General features: G+C 38.6%; 1 protein-coding gene across 2 annotated transcripts in view; it reads left to right on the top strand.

Annotated features, from left to right (window-relative positions):
• PDGFD (platelet derived growth factor D) overlaps positions 1-12,649 on the top strand; it is a 230,312-nt gene extending 217,663 nt beyond the window's left edge. For both annotated transcript variants that reach the window (XM_008567982.1, XM_008567983.1), the window contains exons 6-7: positions 345-559; positions 10,077-12,649. In XM_008567982.1, the coding sequence (XP_008566204.1) occupies positions 345-559; positions 10,077-10,202 (341 nt within the window). In that variant the 3' untranslated portion in view covers positions 10,203-12,649. The remainder of the gene's footprint in view (positions 1-344; positions 560-10,076) is intronic.
• The last annotated feature ends 6,028 nt before the right edge of the window (positions 12,650-18,677 follow it).

Genomic DNA, 18,677 nt, shown 5'->3' with positions numbered 1-18,677 from the left:
AAATTGCCGAATGTTTCTTTTTTTTTTTTCTTGAGAAATTTTTTTTTTTTTTTGGGGGGGGGCATTAAGAAAAAGTGCAAGGAAATTTGAGCCGAGATAAGGATTTTAGCCAAGGTTTTTGCTTTGTTTTGTTTTTGTTTTCACTTTTGAAGGGCAGATAGGATCAAAAGAAAAATTAGGTTTTCTATCTTAGGTGCCCAGTAATTCAGATCCCAAGGACACGTTTAATTCCTGGGTTAAGGTTGTTCTCACAGAACCTTCCCACTCCATTCCCCAAAATTCATGCTGAGCTTTTTTGCCTACAGCTCTGTGTGGGCTTACACCATGTATGTGTTTGCTTATAGTTGACCTGGACAGGCTCAATGATGACGTCAAGCGTTACAGTTGCACTCCCAGAAACTACTCCGTCAATTTAAGAGAAGAGCTAAAGCTGACCAATGTGGTCTTCTTCCCACGTTGCCTCCTCGTGCAGCGCTGTGGAGGAAATTGTGGCTGTGGAACTGTCAACTGGAAGTCCTGCACGTGCAATTCAGGAAAAACTGTAAAAAAGTATCATGAGGTATGTTATTCTCAAATTCATTGTTGCATTACTGCACTTAGCCCTTTTAGCTGCATCATTTGTGTAATAGTTAGGATACTGGAAGGCAGGGCCATTGCATACAGTCGTTTGGGTTGTTTACTGCACAAGGGCATCCAGCCAGGGCGATGACAGGGAGCTGAAATTCTACTCATGCTAGGCTTGACAAGCCAAGTGCTCTGGTGAGAGGCTAATTCCATCCTGAAGAAGGGACTACTTTTTCTAATTCTCACAATACACAATGTGGGTCAGCAACAGCCTTGTTAGAATAGATAATCAGATGGCATGATACAGTAATTTCAGAGCTTACTTGGTCTCCTTGCAGAAATATGATGGTATTAATTTAACAGGATATGACCAGACGATCTAGGTTGCGATAAGAAAATGATGAGCCAACCTTAATTCAATCAAGTCCTTAAAACAATTAAGCACAGTTAAAGACAGCAAAATATAAATCATCAGAAACTTTTTCATTTTCTAAATATGAAAGTATTCTTCTTTTGGAAATACTCATTTTTTTTTCCTAAATACTATGGGGTGCCACCTGAGGAATCAGCTCTTGGATTATGCAAAAGTAAAAATAAATATAAAAGAAGAACAAAAATTTGACCTATAATAGTAATAGCAAACCTTCACAAGCATTTACTGGGTGCCAAACACTATAGTAAGTACTCATTAGCTCACTTAGTAACTTGTCAGCAATGCTGTAGAGAGGTTGCTATTTCTGTTCTCTTTTTATGTGTATGTAAACTGAGGCCTAGGAGGATCAATAAGTTAACAAGTATGTCACAGTCAGCAAATCGCAGAGCCTAGACTTGAACTCCAATCAACTGGTTCCGGAGTCTATGTTCTTATCACTAGCAATACTGTGCTCTGTGTTCTCTCGATTTAAATATATAGCACTTTATTGAGCATTAAAAAAAAAAAAAAAAAGCAGTAGACTTAAGAGGAGTTAGAGCTGCTCCTGACATTGATGGCAGCTTTAATTTCTTCCTGATTGTGGGAGTATATGCAAATCACTAAAGTTTAGATACTAAGTTTTCACATGTGGGAAATGGGACTAAGAAATTATATCAGATAACCTGTTCCAGAGTTGTTCTGGGGATCAAATAAAATAATGCATAAGAAATGCATTTTATAAAATGTGAAGCATCATACAGAAATATGTTTAAAAATATAAGCTAAGATATGAAGCAAACATTATTGTTAGGAATTACTGTTTGAGTTGCTTTCCATCAATATCCACCCAAAGAAAAGAATAGTTAGTTCTCTCTAAATAAAAATCTCCAGCTTTGTAAAACTGTTTTTTTGGAGTTTTTGATTGTTTTTTATCCTGAAAACAATACAACAGAAATAATAAATTAGGAGGTAGCTTCTGAGCTCAATGAAAACAGGCACATAATAACTGATATTTTCAACTTAGGAAATGTAGGAGCTCGTGCCACCATGACCATGCTTACCCTAGGCAGGGAAACACATTATTTTAGGCCCACATAGGACATATTTTCTTAGTCATAAGAATTGCTAACTCCACCCCACTGTTTTCAAAGGAAAAAAAATGTTCTCATGTCTAGAGAATGCTACTGTCTGTGCTCATTGTGTTTTATTTTTGTATGCACTGATGAACTCTAGATTGGGTGTTGTCCTTCACTTCTAAGAACCTGAATTCTATAATGTTTAGTCATTCCCTGAGAATAAATACAGAATGCAATAATCTGGTTGGAATTAAAATAATCTAGGAAGTGACAAGATCACTATCTACTTAGTAATAACTGAGGAAGAATATTTGAGTTCAGGCCTTGATCTATTTGGGAAGTGCCTTATTTTATCCTGACTCTTTGCTCAGAAGTTTCAGCTTGATTTTTAAAATTGCTTATTGTGGAAATAAATGGCAGACTTAAACATACACCCAAAAGGACTCTTGCCTCCCAGGCAGTTAACTTTGAAGAACTCTGCAAGGCCCAGCTACCCTTCTTCTCTTAGTTCCATTCTCATCTCTGTACACAATAGCTGTTACCTGTAAGTTTCTGTTCACAATTAATGTCCAGAGGGGGAAACCCTTGATCTTTTTGTCCGGTCACGTGAATGGGTCTAAATACTGGCATCCTTTTGAAACTGCACTCTCAAGCATCTCTTTAAAACATGTGTCATAATATTTTTACTTCTAGGACTCCGCAAAGCTCTGTACAAAATCACTCTGCCAAGTGCTGGACTATAGGACAAAACAGCTTCAATCAGTCAGTAGCTGCACACCTGGAACAAACATTTTTGTGATATTTCTCCTCGACGCCTAAAATACCCTTGAAATGTGTTGCAATGATCACTGTTGAGTGCCCAGTGGAAAATAGCAGAAGGCTTGTTCTGTTTCCACAAATGGGGGTTGCTTGAGCTTAGTCTCATTTAGGAAAAATCCTAGTCCTTTATCCTATTCATTCTGCCTGTATTCCTACCTCTGAGAAATGAGAAAGCACTTTCTCCAGCTCACGGCTGCAACCAATGAGATGTGAAATGAGTTGCTAAGAGAGATGAGTACTCTTAAAGGGGTAACGAGAACTTGTCACATAGCAGGCCTATGTGATTCTCATCAAATATTTCAATGTTCAATATTAAGGAATTAAAGTCTGAGAAATTAGAAAGATCCTAATGAAGTGAATAGCACTGCTTTTTTCACATGTCATGCTGCTTCTCCTGTAAGGGTTTGAGCAGTCTTCACCATGCAATAAAATGTGACCATCTCTCTTATTTCCTGCTCTCAAAAGTTTGAAGGTCCCTGTTAAAGTATTTTTCTTCTTTCCTAACAATTGTCCCATGCCTCTTGGAATATAAAGTTGGAGGGGAGAAAAAAACGTCTTTTCTTCTCTCCATCCTAGGTTCATAGCTGAGGCCACTATAACAAAAGACAGATTAACAACAGAAAAGCATGCAAATTTATTTAGTATAAGTTTTATGTGACACGCTAGCCTTCACAAGGAAATTAAGACTGCCCCCAAAACACAGTTCAACCTGAGTGTGTTTTTATAGTAGGTTTGATGAAGAGTGGATAGTCATGGAGAAATATGATAGGGCAAAGAGAATGAATGTAATAGTAACAAACTGGGAGAAACTTAGCAAGGCTTGTTTGTTCAGATTCTTCTCTGTTGTTCCTTTGTCTTCAAAGGTAAGGATGCTCCTTACCTCTGGGAATAGGAAGGGCGTCTCTCTCACGAGGATCTTATATCCTGCTTTATGGGAAAGTCAGAAAATCCTTCCTAGGTTTTATGAACTACTTCAGAGAAGAGCAGAGGGAAGATCAGAGTGACCTTCCTCCTTCTGCCATTTTCTCACATTCCTTCAGCCTAAAATATTTTGAGGTGGTGTGTCCTGAATCCCATCAAAGGATATAAAAGATGTTTTTGGTAGTGATTATCAAAAAGAGAAGGTTCCAGAAAATATATTGTGTAGACAATTAGTGGATACTCTAACGTCATTTTTCTTTATCCCTTGATAATGCCTAATGAAGGAACAGAACATTCCCTACGAATATGGAGACCTTTTAAATTAATATTTACTGTTTTTCATCATTTGGTCTCCTGGCTATGTCCATTCAGTCAAAAGCTAAAAATGTACGAAGCAACAGAAAGAGGAAGTCCTTCCTCTCATGGTTTTTTCAAGATGGTGACATAGCCACCTCCATTCTCTGCTATGATGGGAAAGTTGCAAATCTGCACTGTCCAATACAGTGGTCACTAGCAATGTGTGGCTATTGGGCCCTTGAAATGTGTGTAATCCAAATAGACATTGAATTTTTAATTTTATTTCATTTCATGTAATTGAAATGTAAATAGCCGCACACACCCAGTGACTACCGTATTGGACAGCACAACCCTAGACCCATCCCCGTTTCTGGCACATTTACAGCATCTAGAATCATTTCTGTCTCTGGCAAAACAAAGAAAAAGTTACTCTGGAGGATTCTCTTTATTTTAATGTAGAATTTTGTATTAAACATTTGCATTCCATTACAGTTGAAGAGTTAGGAGATGTAAGTAGGTATTTATATATGAAACCTTAAATTAATTAGAATAATACAGTGTTGACCTTCAGACTTGAGCTAAAAATATATACCTTTGGTTTTTACATGTTTTAAACATCTGTTATTGAAATGAATTTGCCTGAAATTGCAAATTGAGACCAAAGAGACAAAAAAAAATTTCAAGGAGTTTCTATTCTGTGGCAAAAGACAGTGAGTTTTTGGGTGATATCAAAAGTCAGGAAAATCTATTTTCTATTATTTTTCTGGAAACAGCATTACTAGAGCTTGTGGAGAGTCTCCCTGCCTCTTTCCCTTTCTCCACCTTTCAGTGAGACCATGAGTCAAGCTTTGCCTATGTTTTCCTGCTGAGAGAGAGGGCAATAAAGGGGCAAAATCAAAGGACTAGAAGAGAGAAGATTGGGGTTTCAGGTTCAGCTCTGCTACATGGGGAGGCAACCGGGGGCCCACTACTTAATGCTTCCCAGGGCCTCAGGTTTCCTCACTTAATCCCCACAATAACCTGCAATTTTGAATTCCCACGCAGCCCTGAAATGATATGATATCATTAACTTTATACTCTCTCCTACCCTCAAAATCTTTTCTTACTGAAATTGGGTAAGGAATATAAACAAATTGGCATTTGAAGTGCTAGGTAAATGCAAAAGAATAAAGATATGATATGAAACAATTAATGTTTATAGACTGCTTATGAAAAAGTAAATTCATTCATTTTTACAATGGTGATGATAACTGTGCTTCTTACCCCATGGGGATACTGGGTGAACAAAAGCATCTGAAGACTGTAAAGCACAGGACAGATGTGGGTGTAATTATTTGAGAGATTGGTCTAGCTTTCTCAGTTCTGACTACATTTCAGCCCTGATGACTCACTTACCAAGCGAATGGACTCTTCATTTATGCACTATAAAATGTGCACATCCTTTTTCTTCTCTAAACTGGGTGAACAAAAGCATCTGAAGACTGTAAAGCACAGGACAGATGTGGGTGTAATTATTTGAGAGATTGGTCTGGCTTTCTCAGTTCTGACTACATTTCAGCCCTGATGACTCACCTACCAAGCGAATGGACTCTTCATTTATGCACTATAAAATGTGCACATCCTTTTTCTTCTCTAGCTTCACATCAGGCCTTCCTGCCAAAGCTTAGCAAACCTGTCATGAGGCAAGATGCTCCCCAGGCAGCCAAGGCCCATCTGTGTCACGAATGATTCCCAATGCTAATGTCATATTCTGAAATGTATTGCCCAGCCAGCCTCCCATGAAGTTTTCTGCAGTGGGTAGGCTGAATATGTAGTCACTAATCCTCTAAGGTGCTATCAAAATTAAGTAACTATTTAGTTGTGTAAAAGTGGGACTGCAGCTAAATACACCCCGTGGTAACCCTAGTGTGCTCACAGAAAACTTCCATTAGAAGTGAATATTCACAGATGTCAAGGTTGCATTTTTAAAATTCATGAGCATTTTATATAAACCTCCACTGTAAGCCAGACTTTCGTCATCTTCAAACTTAACTTCTTAGCGTAACACTGCTGAACTGTTTGTCATTTATGTCTTTCTTGTTGACTGCTGTGTCTTATGACTTGATATCAGTCTTTCTGTTGCAAAACTCAGCCTCTGCTGTGACTACTGCCTGCAAGTTGAGTAATTATGCAGGCAGAAAATAATATGTTTTGCCTTCTCAAAATATTTTTGCTCATAGTCACTTAGATTTCTGAATAATCCAATATCATCTCTTAAAAATGTTGACTCTATTTTTCATATAAGCATGAAAGAAGTCAAAATAAAAGCAAAAATAGAAAGCTTCTTTTTTTTTGTTTTTTGCCTTAAGAAATGTGTGTGTGCTGAATAATTCCTGCTTTAGAAGTTGGGTAGAATCTTAAATAAACTCTTAATGATTCAAGTTTATACAATGCATTTGTCCTGAAATATGTACTTGTATTCCTATGTCAGCCATTAATTTGAGAACCGTTACAAGGCCTTAACATTCCCTTTTAATATTTCCAATAAACGAGAACCCAATTCAGCAGATAGCTTTTCTGCCTGGTATTGTTTGATTAGTGTAATAGCTTTATGGCAGATTCATTCAGTGGTTTATTGGCAACAAGATGAGTAACTAGTTAAATAAGCTTTCATGACGTGGTAATTTGCAAAACAGAGTATCTTTGATTTTGTATAGTGGTATGAAAACTACTAACTGGCTCAGTCACTCTCCATTTAGTAGAGGTCAAGTTTCCCTGGCTTCATGAAGTTTTCTAGGGTGCAGAGAGGAGTCAAGATTCTGATTTTCACCCATAGGTGCTAAGAAATAGCCGGCTGCCGCTCAGTGGATTTGTATTTCTGTGCGTGTACTAGCAGCTGTGAGTCATAGCTCAGAAAATAGGAAAGAGTTTTGTGATGGAACCTATTAGCAAGTGTCCTTCAGCTGCTGTAATTAATTCAATGGTTCCTTCCCTTTAAAGGTGACCAGATAACCCATAACCAGCCAGTTTGCTTTCTCAGATAAAGGCTTTTCGTCTTTCTTTTAACTTTTCATGCTGCCTCAAATCAGCCTTGCTTTCTTCCTTCTTTCAAGGCTGTGTACCTGAACCTAAGACTATTACATGATCTGAAAGCTTTGAACATCAGTGCTGTGATCAGCCAGTAAAGCAGTCCAATTTCCACTTTGTTCAAATAGTGCTTTCCTGTCTTGTCTGGGAAAAGTGTCTGCCAATTTATTTTTCTCCTCTTATCAGCAAAGACACATATATACTGTGCTCACGTTGCTTAATATAAAACACAGGGAAAAATCCCTGAGCAATCAGAAGACCACTGAGAAAAACTGCCCAGGCTTCTGCTCACATCCCAAAGCACACACTTCTATTTGCCATCAAATGAGAAAGCAAATGGACAGAGCACTGATTTCACAGGTGCCAGTCATCACAAATTATTAGGCCTTGATAATGGTCTTTACACAAAGAATATTTATCATGTGCTCATCTTCCCCTCCCCTATCCCCCAGTCCTCAAATAAGGTTTACACACAGATAGCCTTGGACAATAGCTACTAATTCATATTGGAGAAATTCTTGGCAAAGCTGTAGGGTTCCAACCCCCTACCCCTTCCTTGCAAGGCACTTTTAGTAAATATGAAACAGTAGGGTTTTCATATCTGTCTTGGGCAGAGGATGCCCCAAAATGTAAAACATTCTTTGTCCACTGCTTTGGTTACTTACTTTTTCATAGAGAACCAATGCTTTTTATTTTCTATAGATACCCAGCAGGAGAGAACATGGGAGCAGGAAAAGGCAAATTTCATTATGACTCTGCTCTCAGTACTTTAAAATATATCTCAAAATTGTAAAAGGATTAAAACTTTCTTTTGGCCCCTGCTTTACTTCCTTGCCTGTTTTGCCTCTTGCTGCTGAGATGTGCAAACAAAAGCTTGGATTTCATGGGTAAGGGAACGAGTGACACGTGGAATCAAATTCTAGTTCCGCTGCTTACTAGCTCCGTGACCTTGGGCAAGTAACTTAATCTTCCTCTTTCCTTTTCTACAGACTAAATTAGGAAAGTACCTATCTCATAGTGTTGCGGTGAAGTCCAAATAATTTAATATTTGCAAAGCCACATATGACTTACAAAGTCTGATATCTAGCAATAATGTTAGCAATTGATTATCCTTGCACTCAAAACACTTATAATCCAATTAATAGAGGGAATGCATAATATATCATGTGAAATTTTATGATACATATTGTAAGTACAGCAGAATTGCAGGAGAAAGTGATGACAATATAATTAGCTATCAAAACTAGCATTCGAGCTAGCTTTACCAATATCATATACTTTTGAATCTTTGGACCTTTCTCATGAACCTTTCTTATGTGTTCCTTTTTCCCCCAATTTTGCACTCACAATTCTTTTGAAGCTTTGTTGCAAGTGGGACTCCAGTTGCATTCTGTGTTAGCAGAATCCCTAGCTTGACTGAACATTGAACAAGTGCAGTGACTTCCACTGGAACTCCCATGGAACAGCATGACTAAATGCCAAATGAGAGAGGTGCGCAGACTATGATGCCGAGTCGCAGAGAACTCCAGGCATATTTTCCTAGTAGATGGTTTTGGTTTATTTAAGACTTTAAACACATAATGTAATGATGAGAAAATTGCTGGGAACACAACGCATAGTAAAGAATTGTGGGGATGCCATGAAAAGGTATGCAGATGTTAAAGCAAGATTTTCCTACATCTAACCTTCATCTAGGACAAAAGCATATAACAAGCAAAGTGTAGACACGTCCCCATGCCTGTTCACACACGGGGCCAGGAATACTTTTGAGACACAAAAGTAAATTGTAGGCATGTTAGAGAGGCATTTGGTCAGAGTGTGCTAGGAGCCTAGAGCACAAAACTCTCATTCCAGGTCCAAGTCACCAGAAGATCCAAGACAGGGTACTTATCTAAAGGAGGCTTTAGAATCTCAGTTGCCTAGTCTATAGAATGGGCATAATGATACCTTCTCCACTACATGACAAGGTTTGTCTGAGGGCAAAAAAAAGTGTCTGCAAATTCTTCAAAAACTGTAAAATGCTACAGAATTATACAGTAGTGCTATGATGAGGTTTAGAGTCTCAACAACAAAATCTAAAGTAAAGTCTAATAGGAATCTAAGAACATAAAAGAAGCAATTAAACTGACTATACAGTATAATTGAAAACAAGTACCTAATTTTATCAAGATTTTGTCCATGTGATGGCTAATGTTTGACTAGTGAAGGCCATAGCAGGGAAGAAGAGTTAGCTTCTATTTAAACTACTAATTTAAGAAACTATGCTTAAACTTAATTTTAAAAATTGGGGATATACTTGTTGATTTAAGAAATGCTGTATCGATACACAGGTGTTAACATACAAAGATTTTAGTGGAGCCTGATCTGTTTTGAATTGTAAAGGATGTTATATCTTAACAAATATGTAAGAATATAAACACACTTTTATTTGTTTATGGCCACTAATGACCTTAATCAGGGCAAAATGTTTTACTTCAACCAAACGTTTAAGCAGTCCAGCATATTATGTTTATGACTTTATTCATTTCCCTGTCTATGATGATAATATCTTCAGTATTGGGTTTCTCTATAACACATACTCAGATGCTTGGTCGGGAGAATCTTTATGATAGTATTTGAGACAGCACCTGGCCTAAAGCAGGCCCTTAGAAAGCTATAAGTAAATTGCTGCTAAGACACCTGAGGTTATCCTGGGACTTCAGACGAGCAATGCTGGGGCATTACTCTGGGATCAGTGGACTCCTCCACTTCAGTGAGTCAATAATTATAAAAATGTGTATATGTGTGCATTCTAATAGTAAGCCCGTAGCTTTTGTGGGATTTTCAAAAGGTTAAGAACCAGTCGTCAAAAGGGAATAAGTGGCTTCTGGCTGAGTTAAATTTCAAAGACTTTCTAACAGGAAATATGCTTCTCATCCTAGGTATTAAGGTTTGAGCCTGGCAGCTTCAAGAGGCGGGGCAGAGCTAAGAACATGGCTCTCGTTGACATCCAGTTGGATCACCATGAGCGGTGCGATTGTATCTGCAGCTCAAGACCACCTCGATAAAATAATGTGCACATATGTACGTTAAGCATGAAAGAACCTTTAGTTTAAGGAGAATGTGATGAGACCCTTTTCCCACCAGCAGCCTAAGTAACTACTAGCCTGCAATGCAATGAACACAAGTGGTTGCTGGTTTCAACCTAGCCTTGTTAGTGCTATGACAAGTAGAAAGGTTAATCATCAAGTTCTATATCCAAGACTATAGAATTGCATTTAATAATAGTGTCTGAGAGGATATATATACACACACATATATATATATATCTCCATGTCTGTGTGTAAATAGATTAAATGGTTTATTCAGTATATATCACCAGGTGCAGCAGAGCTTACATATGGTTGAGTGATGTAAACCATTAAAATGTTTTGACAAAATAAGGGACAGGTCAAAACATGTCTTTAGAAAATTAAGATGACGACTTTGCTTATTTTTCAATTTTGAGTCATGAAACAATTTTGGGTTTTGCTCTCTTAAAGAAAGTATCTTGTACATTAAAAACCAAAAGATGAGCTTTTCTTATGTATACATCTTCATTGATTACTTTAAAAAAAAAAAAAAGGAAAAATATGGTTCTGGGAAAAAGGTAAATACCTAACCATGATAATATAGGTGCTTTGGAAACTAAATCCTTAAGTTTTCTTTCTATGCATGTTGCTGAAGCATGTTAATTCATTTAACACCTGTCCCAAAAGAATTACTCAGAAGGTTTGTTATTATCCTACAAGAGACAATTTATAAGCTGTAGAAGAATTTTGAATTTTTTTTTTCCTAAACCCGTCCACAAAAGCAAATCCTTTTGAGGATGGTGGAGGGGGGGATTCTGTATTAACCTTTCAAAATGGTGTTCACTGGAAGATTTGGGCTGTTGAAAGTCAAAAAAGTGAGCATTGAAACATTGACATAACTGGAAATTAGAGTATTTGATATGATCTATATTTAATAATGGATTCAAGCTCTCCAAACTGTGCCAATTAATTTTATGTATCTTGCTATTGTGTTCCTGTATCTTCAATACATAGACATGGATTTACAATGGCATTTTATATTTAGCAAGCCATCATGGATTATTTATAGCCTAAAAGCTTTTGTGTATTACTAAAACAACCAAATTTTATCGATGTAAATTCCTAATCACATATTCACTCCCCATTCTGAATTCCTGTTTCTGAACCAAGTGAAATCAGATCTGGGGGACTTTGTTCTTTCTAAATCTATGGAGCTCATTCTAAGAAGCCAACTGTAAATTGTGGGAGCACAAGTTTGTCCCTGATCTCCCACTAGAAAACTGTTCTGCATTGGTTATTGGCATTTAGATTAAATTTTCCTCCCTGGCTCCTTCATGTTTATTTTAAAGGAGACTGACTCCAGGAGTAGGAAGTGATTCATCATTCCCCAAAGCAAGATGCTTACGAGAGCAATGCTGAAATCAAGATAGCTCATGGGCTGCTCACAGAGAACTGCATTTTTCTTCCTGCCTTGAAAGTAAAAAGGAAAGCCGATTTCTTCTGTGAGTCCAGGGCCCTACTGACTAGCTAGTTTGTGTGGGAGGTATGTGACTGGGCTGGTTAAGTCCCAGTGTCAGATGAGTGGCCTAAATATACTTGGATTACTAAGTATGGTCCGAGTTCTCAACTATCCTTAAGTAGCTCATTTCTTTCCAGCTCTTTGAGAAGAAATGAAACACCTATGCTTATTGAAGATGTATCTTCCAAAACTTTCCTAAAAGTGTCCAGTGTTTTTATTCAGGGAGTGAGTGGTAAAATTAAATACTCTATTTTTTTAGTTCTCCAAAATCCCAGAGCACAATCAGAAATAGCTCAGGCAGTCACTAATAATCAGGAATCACTCTTCCCCTACATGGCCGCTTGCAAGTTTCCTGTGAAAACATTGGCTTCTTATACCAAAATCAAAATGTGTGTTACATCACTCTAGTTTGTATTGCTTACATCATAGCTGTAAATGTGAAAAATTAGAGTGTTCTACCCAATTTTCAGTAAACCTTCCAGGCTGCAATAACCAGATGGTTTTCAGTTAAAGCCCTATCTGTACTTCTTATTTATTAGCTGAAATGTAAGCAGGCATATTCACTCACTTTTCTTTGTCTTTCTGAGTGTTTTATTAAAACTTCTCCTGTGGTTATCTGTTGTCTCTTGCGCTTCCAACATGTAGCCAATAAATCTGTTTCATTCCATCAAGAAATAAAAAGCTCACCATACAAATTACATTTCAAAACAAACCTAATAAATTCACATTTCCGCATGGCTCACTCTCCTGGAATAATGCCTTTCATTCAATATGTTCTTATAGGGCAGAACACCTCCATGACCAGAGGTTTTTATGTTTTTTGGCATATCGGTAACATGCAGCTTTTTCCTCTCATAGCATTTTCTACAGCAAATGTAATATGCCTCTTATCTTCATGAAAAATAAATATTGCTTTTGAACAAAACTACTCCATTATTTAGTACTCAATTACAGTTTTTAAAGGTGCACAGTGTTACAAACTTACTTTCACAAATGCTTCCAACTGTTTGGAATGACAAGATTGGGTGATTTCCCAGGGCTTCCTCTTATGATGCTGAGAGTGTTGCAACACCCTGTTCCTCAGTCACAGGCTTCTGTTCTGTCCCTGTTCTGCAGCCACACAGTAAGATAGGACTTGGGTTGTATTGTTTTGTTGCCGTTGTTGTTGCTTCTTCATGTGGCTGTTTGTTTCCCCGTAGGTCTTTTAATGAGTTATATTCTCCTCTGACATTGCTCACCTGAGGGAGTTCACATCCTCTCTCCTCCTTGGAGCCTGTAATTGACATCACAGCCCCATTTCCCTTTTGCCCTCCCTGTCCCCTTTTCTCACGTAGACGGACACCCCAGCAAGCCGTTCCGGGAGACCAGTGTAGGGGCTACACTCCTGTAGCATTTAGTTTATTATTTGTGACCCTTCAAAAAGGGTCAGAGAGCACAAAGCACAAAGAAAACTCTTCTAGCTGTAAGAATTTTTGCTTTTGCCTGTAGCTTTGTCTTGATTATCATCCCACGGGAGAGGATAGCAGCTGCACAGTGTTGGGTGAAACTCTGCCACTTGAGTTTAGTGGTTTTAGGTTGCTTAGGGAATGGGAGTGAAGACATATTCTGTGGCAAGAATCAAATTTATTATCAGCAATACCAGCTAAAGTGTGAGTCAAAGTGAGCAGGAGGGATGGAAAAAGGATCAAATAATTCTGTGTATAATAGTTAATTCAGATAAGTTAGGTTTTTGTGTAAAAAGTCATAGTGGCCATATATAAGCAGCATTTTAATGCAGATACATTAAGAATTTTATTTCATTTCCTAAAATGTGCATGTGTCTACTTTTACTCTAAGAGTAACTCAACAGATGTCCAAATTGTTCATATTCTTTTAGTGTCCCCTGGTAGAACATTAAACTAAAATTCATAGATCAGTATTCATGCCTGAAATCCTAGGAATGACAATTTTGTTTTTGACATCCCTGATCAAATATATGGAAAGACAGAATATTTACAATTCAACTGGTTTTATTGACATTCACTCAAATTCTTTTTTTATTTTCACTTTTTAAACATTTTTTTATTATCATTATTACTATTATTTTATTTATTTAGGTTTATTTATTATTTTTTTTCACATTCTATGATGTTTTACGTTCTATGATGTTGCAGAGGGGGAGAGGGGAAAGGGAAGGAAATAGGGTGGGAGAAGGAGGAAGGTGGAGGGGTGGGCTTGAGGCCTATGGCACCCCCCTCATTCCTGCAGGGGAGACCAGGGAGCTTCCACTAGTGGCCCAGTCATTGCTGAACTGGGTGCAGATGTCAGAGGGGTGTGGCTGAAGCCCACACTCCCCCAGCACCCCAACTCAGGGTGCTTCCTGTGGTGACTTGGTGATCATTGCTGGGCTGGTTGTGAGTGTTGGTGGGGCGTGGCTGAGGCCCCCAGCCCTCCAACTTCCCTGGCTTAGTAGCTGGGAGGACTTCCAGTCCCTCTAGGTTTTAAAAGTGTTCTTTGGTGATATGAGACCTTTACTGGTTAATATCAAACTTTGTCTCTGATTTGTGGGTATTTTGTTTCTTTCTTTCAGTTCCGTGTTGGATTATTTGCTGTTCCTATCACTTAAACTCTGCACTAGAACTAATTTGTTGTCCTTTGCTTACTTCTAAAATGGAGGAACTTCCTGTGGGGACCAGTACTTGAGCTCTGTGGTTGAGCTAAGTTGTTGCTTTGCTGCTGATTCCCTGAGGAAGGCTTTTTATGCAGCTCAGGTTTTAATGGTTGACTTTATAGTTACTTTCAGCTCTTGTGAGATCCAGTACACCTGGGTTGTGTAGAAACTCTGGTCTGGACCTGAGTCTTTTCAGCAAACTGCACCCCCTGCAGTTCTATATTCCTGAGCAATCTCCACTGAGTGGTCCTACACTGATTGGGGGCAGATCAGCTGTCCTTGCTATGCCCCAGTGTTCTCCCAGTGGGTCCATCTCCTCTGCCTGCACTCTAAGCACTTCCCATGGGATGGGCCATGCGCTATTCCCTTGCAATGACTCACCGGCCTCTGAGTGGCTCTTTTTTTTTCAGTTGTTGTGGCTCCTTGCTCCTGTGTGGGTCCATGGGAACCCTATTAGTAGTCTTGCTGACCTGGGGGCCACCAAGGCCCTCTTCTCCCCTACAGTCTCCAAGCAACTGCATGTGAAGGACACAGCTGTAGTTTTTGCCAGCTCTTGCTCCATGCACTCACCAGCTCCAGCCTTGAAGCGGCCAGGGCTCAAAATGGTAAGACAATTCTTTTGTTTTTAAAGATCAAGTTAAAGACTACAAACAAGGTCTTCAAAATTTAACATAGCACACTGGGATATCTCAAATAAAATAGACATTAACAAAGAGTAAGCAACTAACTGTTTAATTTAAGACTTTATGCTTGTTTTTCAAGTTATATTTCTGAATTTACAGATTATTTTGTATCTTTTTTGAGTAAATTTTATTTCTGCAGAGATGTCTAAATATTCTTGAGCAGATCTCAATAGAAGAGAATGGAGCTAAGTCCATAATAAAGGTTAATGTACTCAGTGCAGCAAGTTATGGACCAAGAAATCTTTATTTCCTAATAAAATCATTTGGCTTTCCAATTATTTGAAGTTGTTAGATACTGGTTAACAGGTTTAGTGGCCAGAAACCAAATTCTAAAGTCTTTCTTGGATTTAATTTACATTTTAGATTATACCTGCAATATAAATTTTCTTTTCAGAACTAAAGTTCCTGGGTTCTATTCTCTGTCTCTTTGGTTGAGGCCATATTACAAATTCTTTCTCTTCTAGCCTTTTAGTCTTTTCTAGGCTTTCCTTTTCTCCCTCTGACTTCCACATTCCACCCCTTTCTCACCAGCCTCTACCCACCAGTCTTTAAGGCAGAGAAAACCAGGATCAATGTCTGCTTTTGGGAAGGCACGGAAGGTAGATCACTTGAGAAGCTCAAAGGCACAGCTTCCCAAATGAATGATTAATAGGGTAAAATTGTCCACTGTTTTAAGAAATACTGATTCTTGAGAGTTGAAAACATCAAGTGAATAATTTCCAATATTGTCCATTTTGGTAAAACTTTAGAATATAATGATGACTATTTATTGATTCTATCAAAGGAAATTTAGCCACAGTCAATATGGGGGAAACTGACTAAACTAAATGTTTCATTCATTCATTCATTCATTCATTCAACAACAAATGCATTAAAGCCCACTATGTATCAGGCATGCTTTGGGGTTCAAAACACAAAGAAGATACGAACAGAGGATAAAATCGAAGGTGGGATAAACAGAAAGAACAAACATCCCCCAGCAAAATGCACAAGGTGAATGAATGTGGGCAGCCATTCATTCATTCATTCATTCAACAACAAATGCATTAAAGCCCACTATGTATCAGGCATGCTTTGGGGTTCAAAACACAAAGAAGATACAAACAGAGGATAAAATCGAAGGTAGGATAAACAGAAAGAACAAACATCCCCCAGCAAAATGCACAAGGTGAATGAATGTGGGCAGCTGAAAGAATACAGAGTAAAGTGGCAGAAAGGAAAGGAAAAGAATCTGTAGTGGAACAAGTGATGGTAAACGTGGAAAAGTAGATAAGCAACTAACTACACAGCGTCTTGCCTGGATGGCTAGCAAAGGAGTTTAGTCTTTTACATTGAGGAGAGGAAGCCAGGGGGCTTCTGAGCATAGTGAGGGATCTAAATGTCATAGAGCACCAGACAGAAAGTTAGAAGGTGTTGGGTATAGTGACTGGTCTTCAACTTTCCGGACCTATGTTCCATCGTTTATAAAATCTGATATGTACAGTGTTACATAGGACTCTTCCAGCACAACAAATCTGCGATTCTGCATTTAGGAAAATGGCAATCTACAGGATGAAGTGGATAGGGATATGAGTTATGAGACTCCTCGAAGTTCTAGGGGTCAGACAGTAGGGACGAAATGAGAGTTCAGAGACAGGAAGGGATGTGTGGCTCCTGTGGTTGTGCAGGCTGAGCACTGCAGATCTCTAGGGGGTGCTATTTGCATGAACTAAAACTACAGGAAGGTTAACAAGAGAATACGAAGGTCTTAGTGATTGGGTGGGGCAGGGAGTGCAGGCTTGGGGGTATCCTGAAAGAAGGAGTCATGTCCGTTCGAATTTCAAGAGTATTCTCCTGGGGAAACTATGGAGGCAGGGAGCAGAGGCCAATTTTGAGAGCATGTCTCTCAGAAGAGGAGCCCGGGCTTATAATGTTGACTGTGAGTCATCTTTATAGTGGTGAATCTGAAACTATGAGAAGAAAAGGACAGAACCTGAAGGACATCCATCATTATACACGAGGAAAGAAGACACATTCACAAAGTTCCCAAAAATGGGTCCAAAACTTTGCTAAGTACTTACCAAGGTTTAGTTAAGTGCCCAGCCCCAGGCTAGGCACAACAGATTCACAGAATGATCAAACAGATGTGTTTCTTCTCCTTTTCGAACTAGAAGAGGGAGGGTAGATACTAAACAAATAATTACACAGGAATCCATTGTATTTGTGAATAGCAAACGCAAAATGTGGGATGCTAGTAAAGGGTGGAATCTAGATCAGAGAACAGAGAGGGATTCCTTGAGAAGGTGACATTGGAGCAGGAAAAGAAAGCTGAATGTCAGACAGGAGGAAATGTGAAAAGACATGGTGGCATTAAGATGATGGTATTAGAAATGAAAAAAAAAAAAAGCCTGTGACTAGATTAAAGAAATGTATTGAGTGTTTAATTGACCATTAGATTAGATTAGATGGATTAGAGTGAGACAAAGGAGAATGTCAAGGATTTTTTTAGGGTTTCTGGCACAACAAACTGAGCAGTTAGAGAAGCCACTTACTGAGATGGGGAAGGCGGGATGAGGAGGAGATATGTGGTAGCTTAGAAATTCAATGTGAAATATTAATGCTAATAGTACTTTTACATATCCAGTTGGAGATACTAAGTAAGCAGTTAGTCTTTGGGTTTGAAGTTCAGGAGAAGAGGGGTCTGAGAATGAGATGTAAACTTAGGAATCATCAACAAATAGCTATTAAAAGCCTCCGGAGTGGTACAGACACTTGGGAGAGAGCAAAGATTGACAGGGGAACGGATCACAGGGCAATTACAAGAACATAAAAATGTCCTGACTGCCAGAGGAAGAAATTGTTTCAAGGGGTCTGGGTCGGTTTTACCAATGATTGCAGAGAAGATATAGGAGATGCCTACTGATTTATCTGCCCAGAAACACTGCTCCCTAACCCACCTCCACTCCCTTTCTGGGAAACCCCTCTTCATTTATAGCAGTATTGACAATTAGAACTTTTTGCAATGATGAAAATATTCTGCATCTGTTCAACACTGACCAATACTGTAGCCACTAGCTACATATAGCACGTGAAAAGTGACTATTGCAGCTCATGAGTTTTTTATTTTATTCGATTTTAATTAACTTATATTTAAATGTAAATCATCACATGTGACTAGTGGCTACTGCATCAGACAATTGGTTGTCACCCACAGAGTTGTAGCCAGAACTACCACTTCACAGCACCACACACACATTAGCTGCAGCTGAATATTTAGGGTAGGGGCACCTGATTCAAGCTTTCTTGGGACGAATGGACCTGAAAAGAGATTCAGACAGTCTCTCTTTGGTTATGTAGGTGGTAGAATGTGAAAATCAGTGTCTATTCGCAGCCATCATTCTTGCCATGTAGAGCAGAAAATCCAGAGGAAGTCAATCTTTAAAGAGAGAGAGAAAAAAGACAGCAATGCCCAGAAAGTACCCGAGAGTCCTGAGGGAGCTCCTTGCACCCACTGGTTCTGATGTGTGGCCAAATCCAGTCCTTTGGTTTTCTGAGAATGTCAAGTGGTGGAGATGTGAGTCAGATGATAAGAAATTGTGGAGGGAAGAATAGTGATAGAACGGAGGTTTTGAGTGAAACTA

This window comes from Galeopterus variegatus, unplaced genomic scaffold (assembly GCF_000696425.1).
Source record: "Galeopterus variegatus unplaced genomic scaffold, G_variegatus-3.0.2 Scaffold361, whole genome shotgun sequence".
NCBI classification, from domain to species: Eukaryota; Metazoa; Chordata; class Mammalia; order Dermoptera; family Cynocephalidae; genus Galeopterus; species Galeopterus variegatus.
Note: the sequence above shows the minus strand (reverse complement) of the source record. Positions and strands in the feature narration are given on the sequence as shown.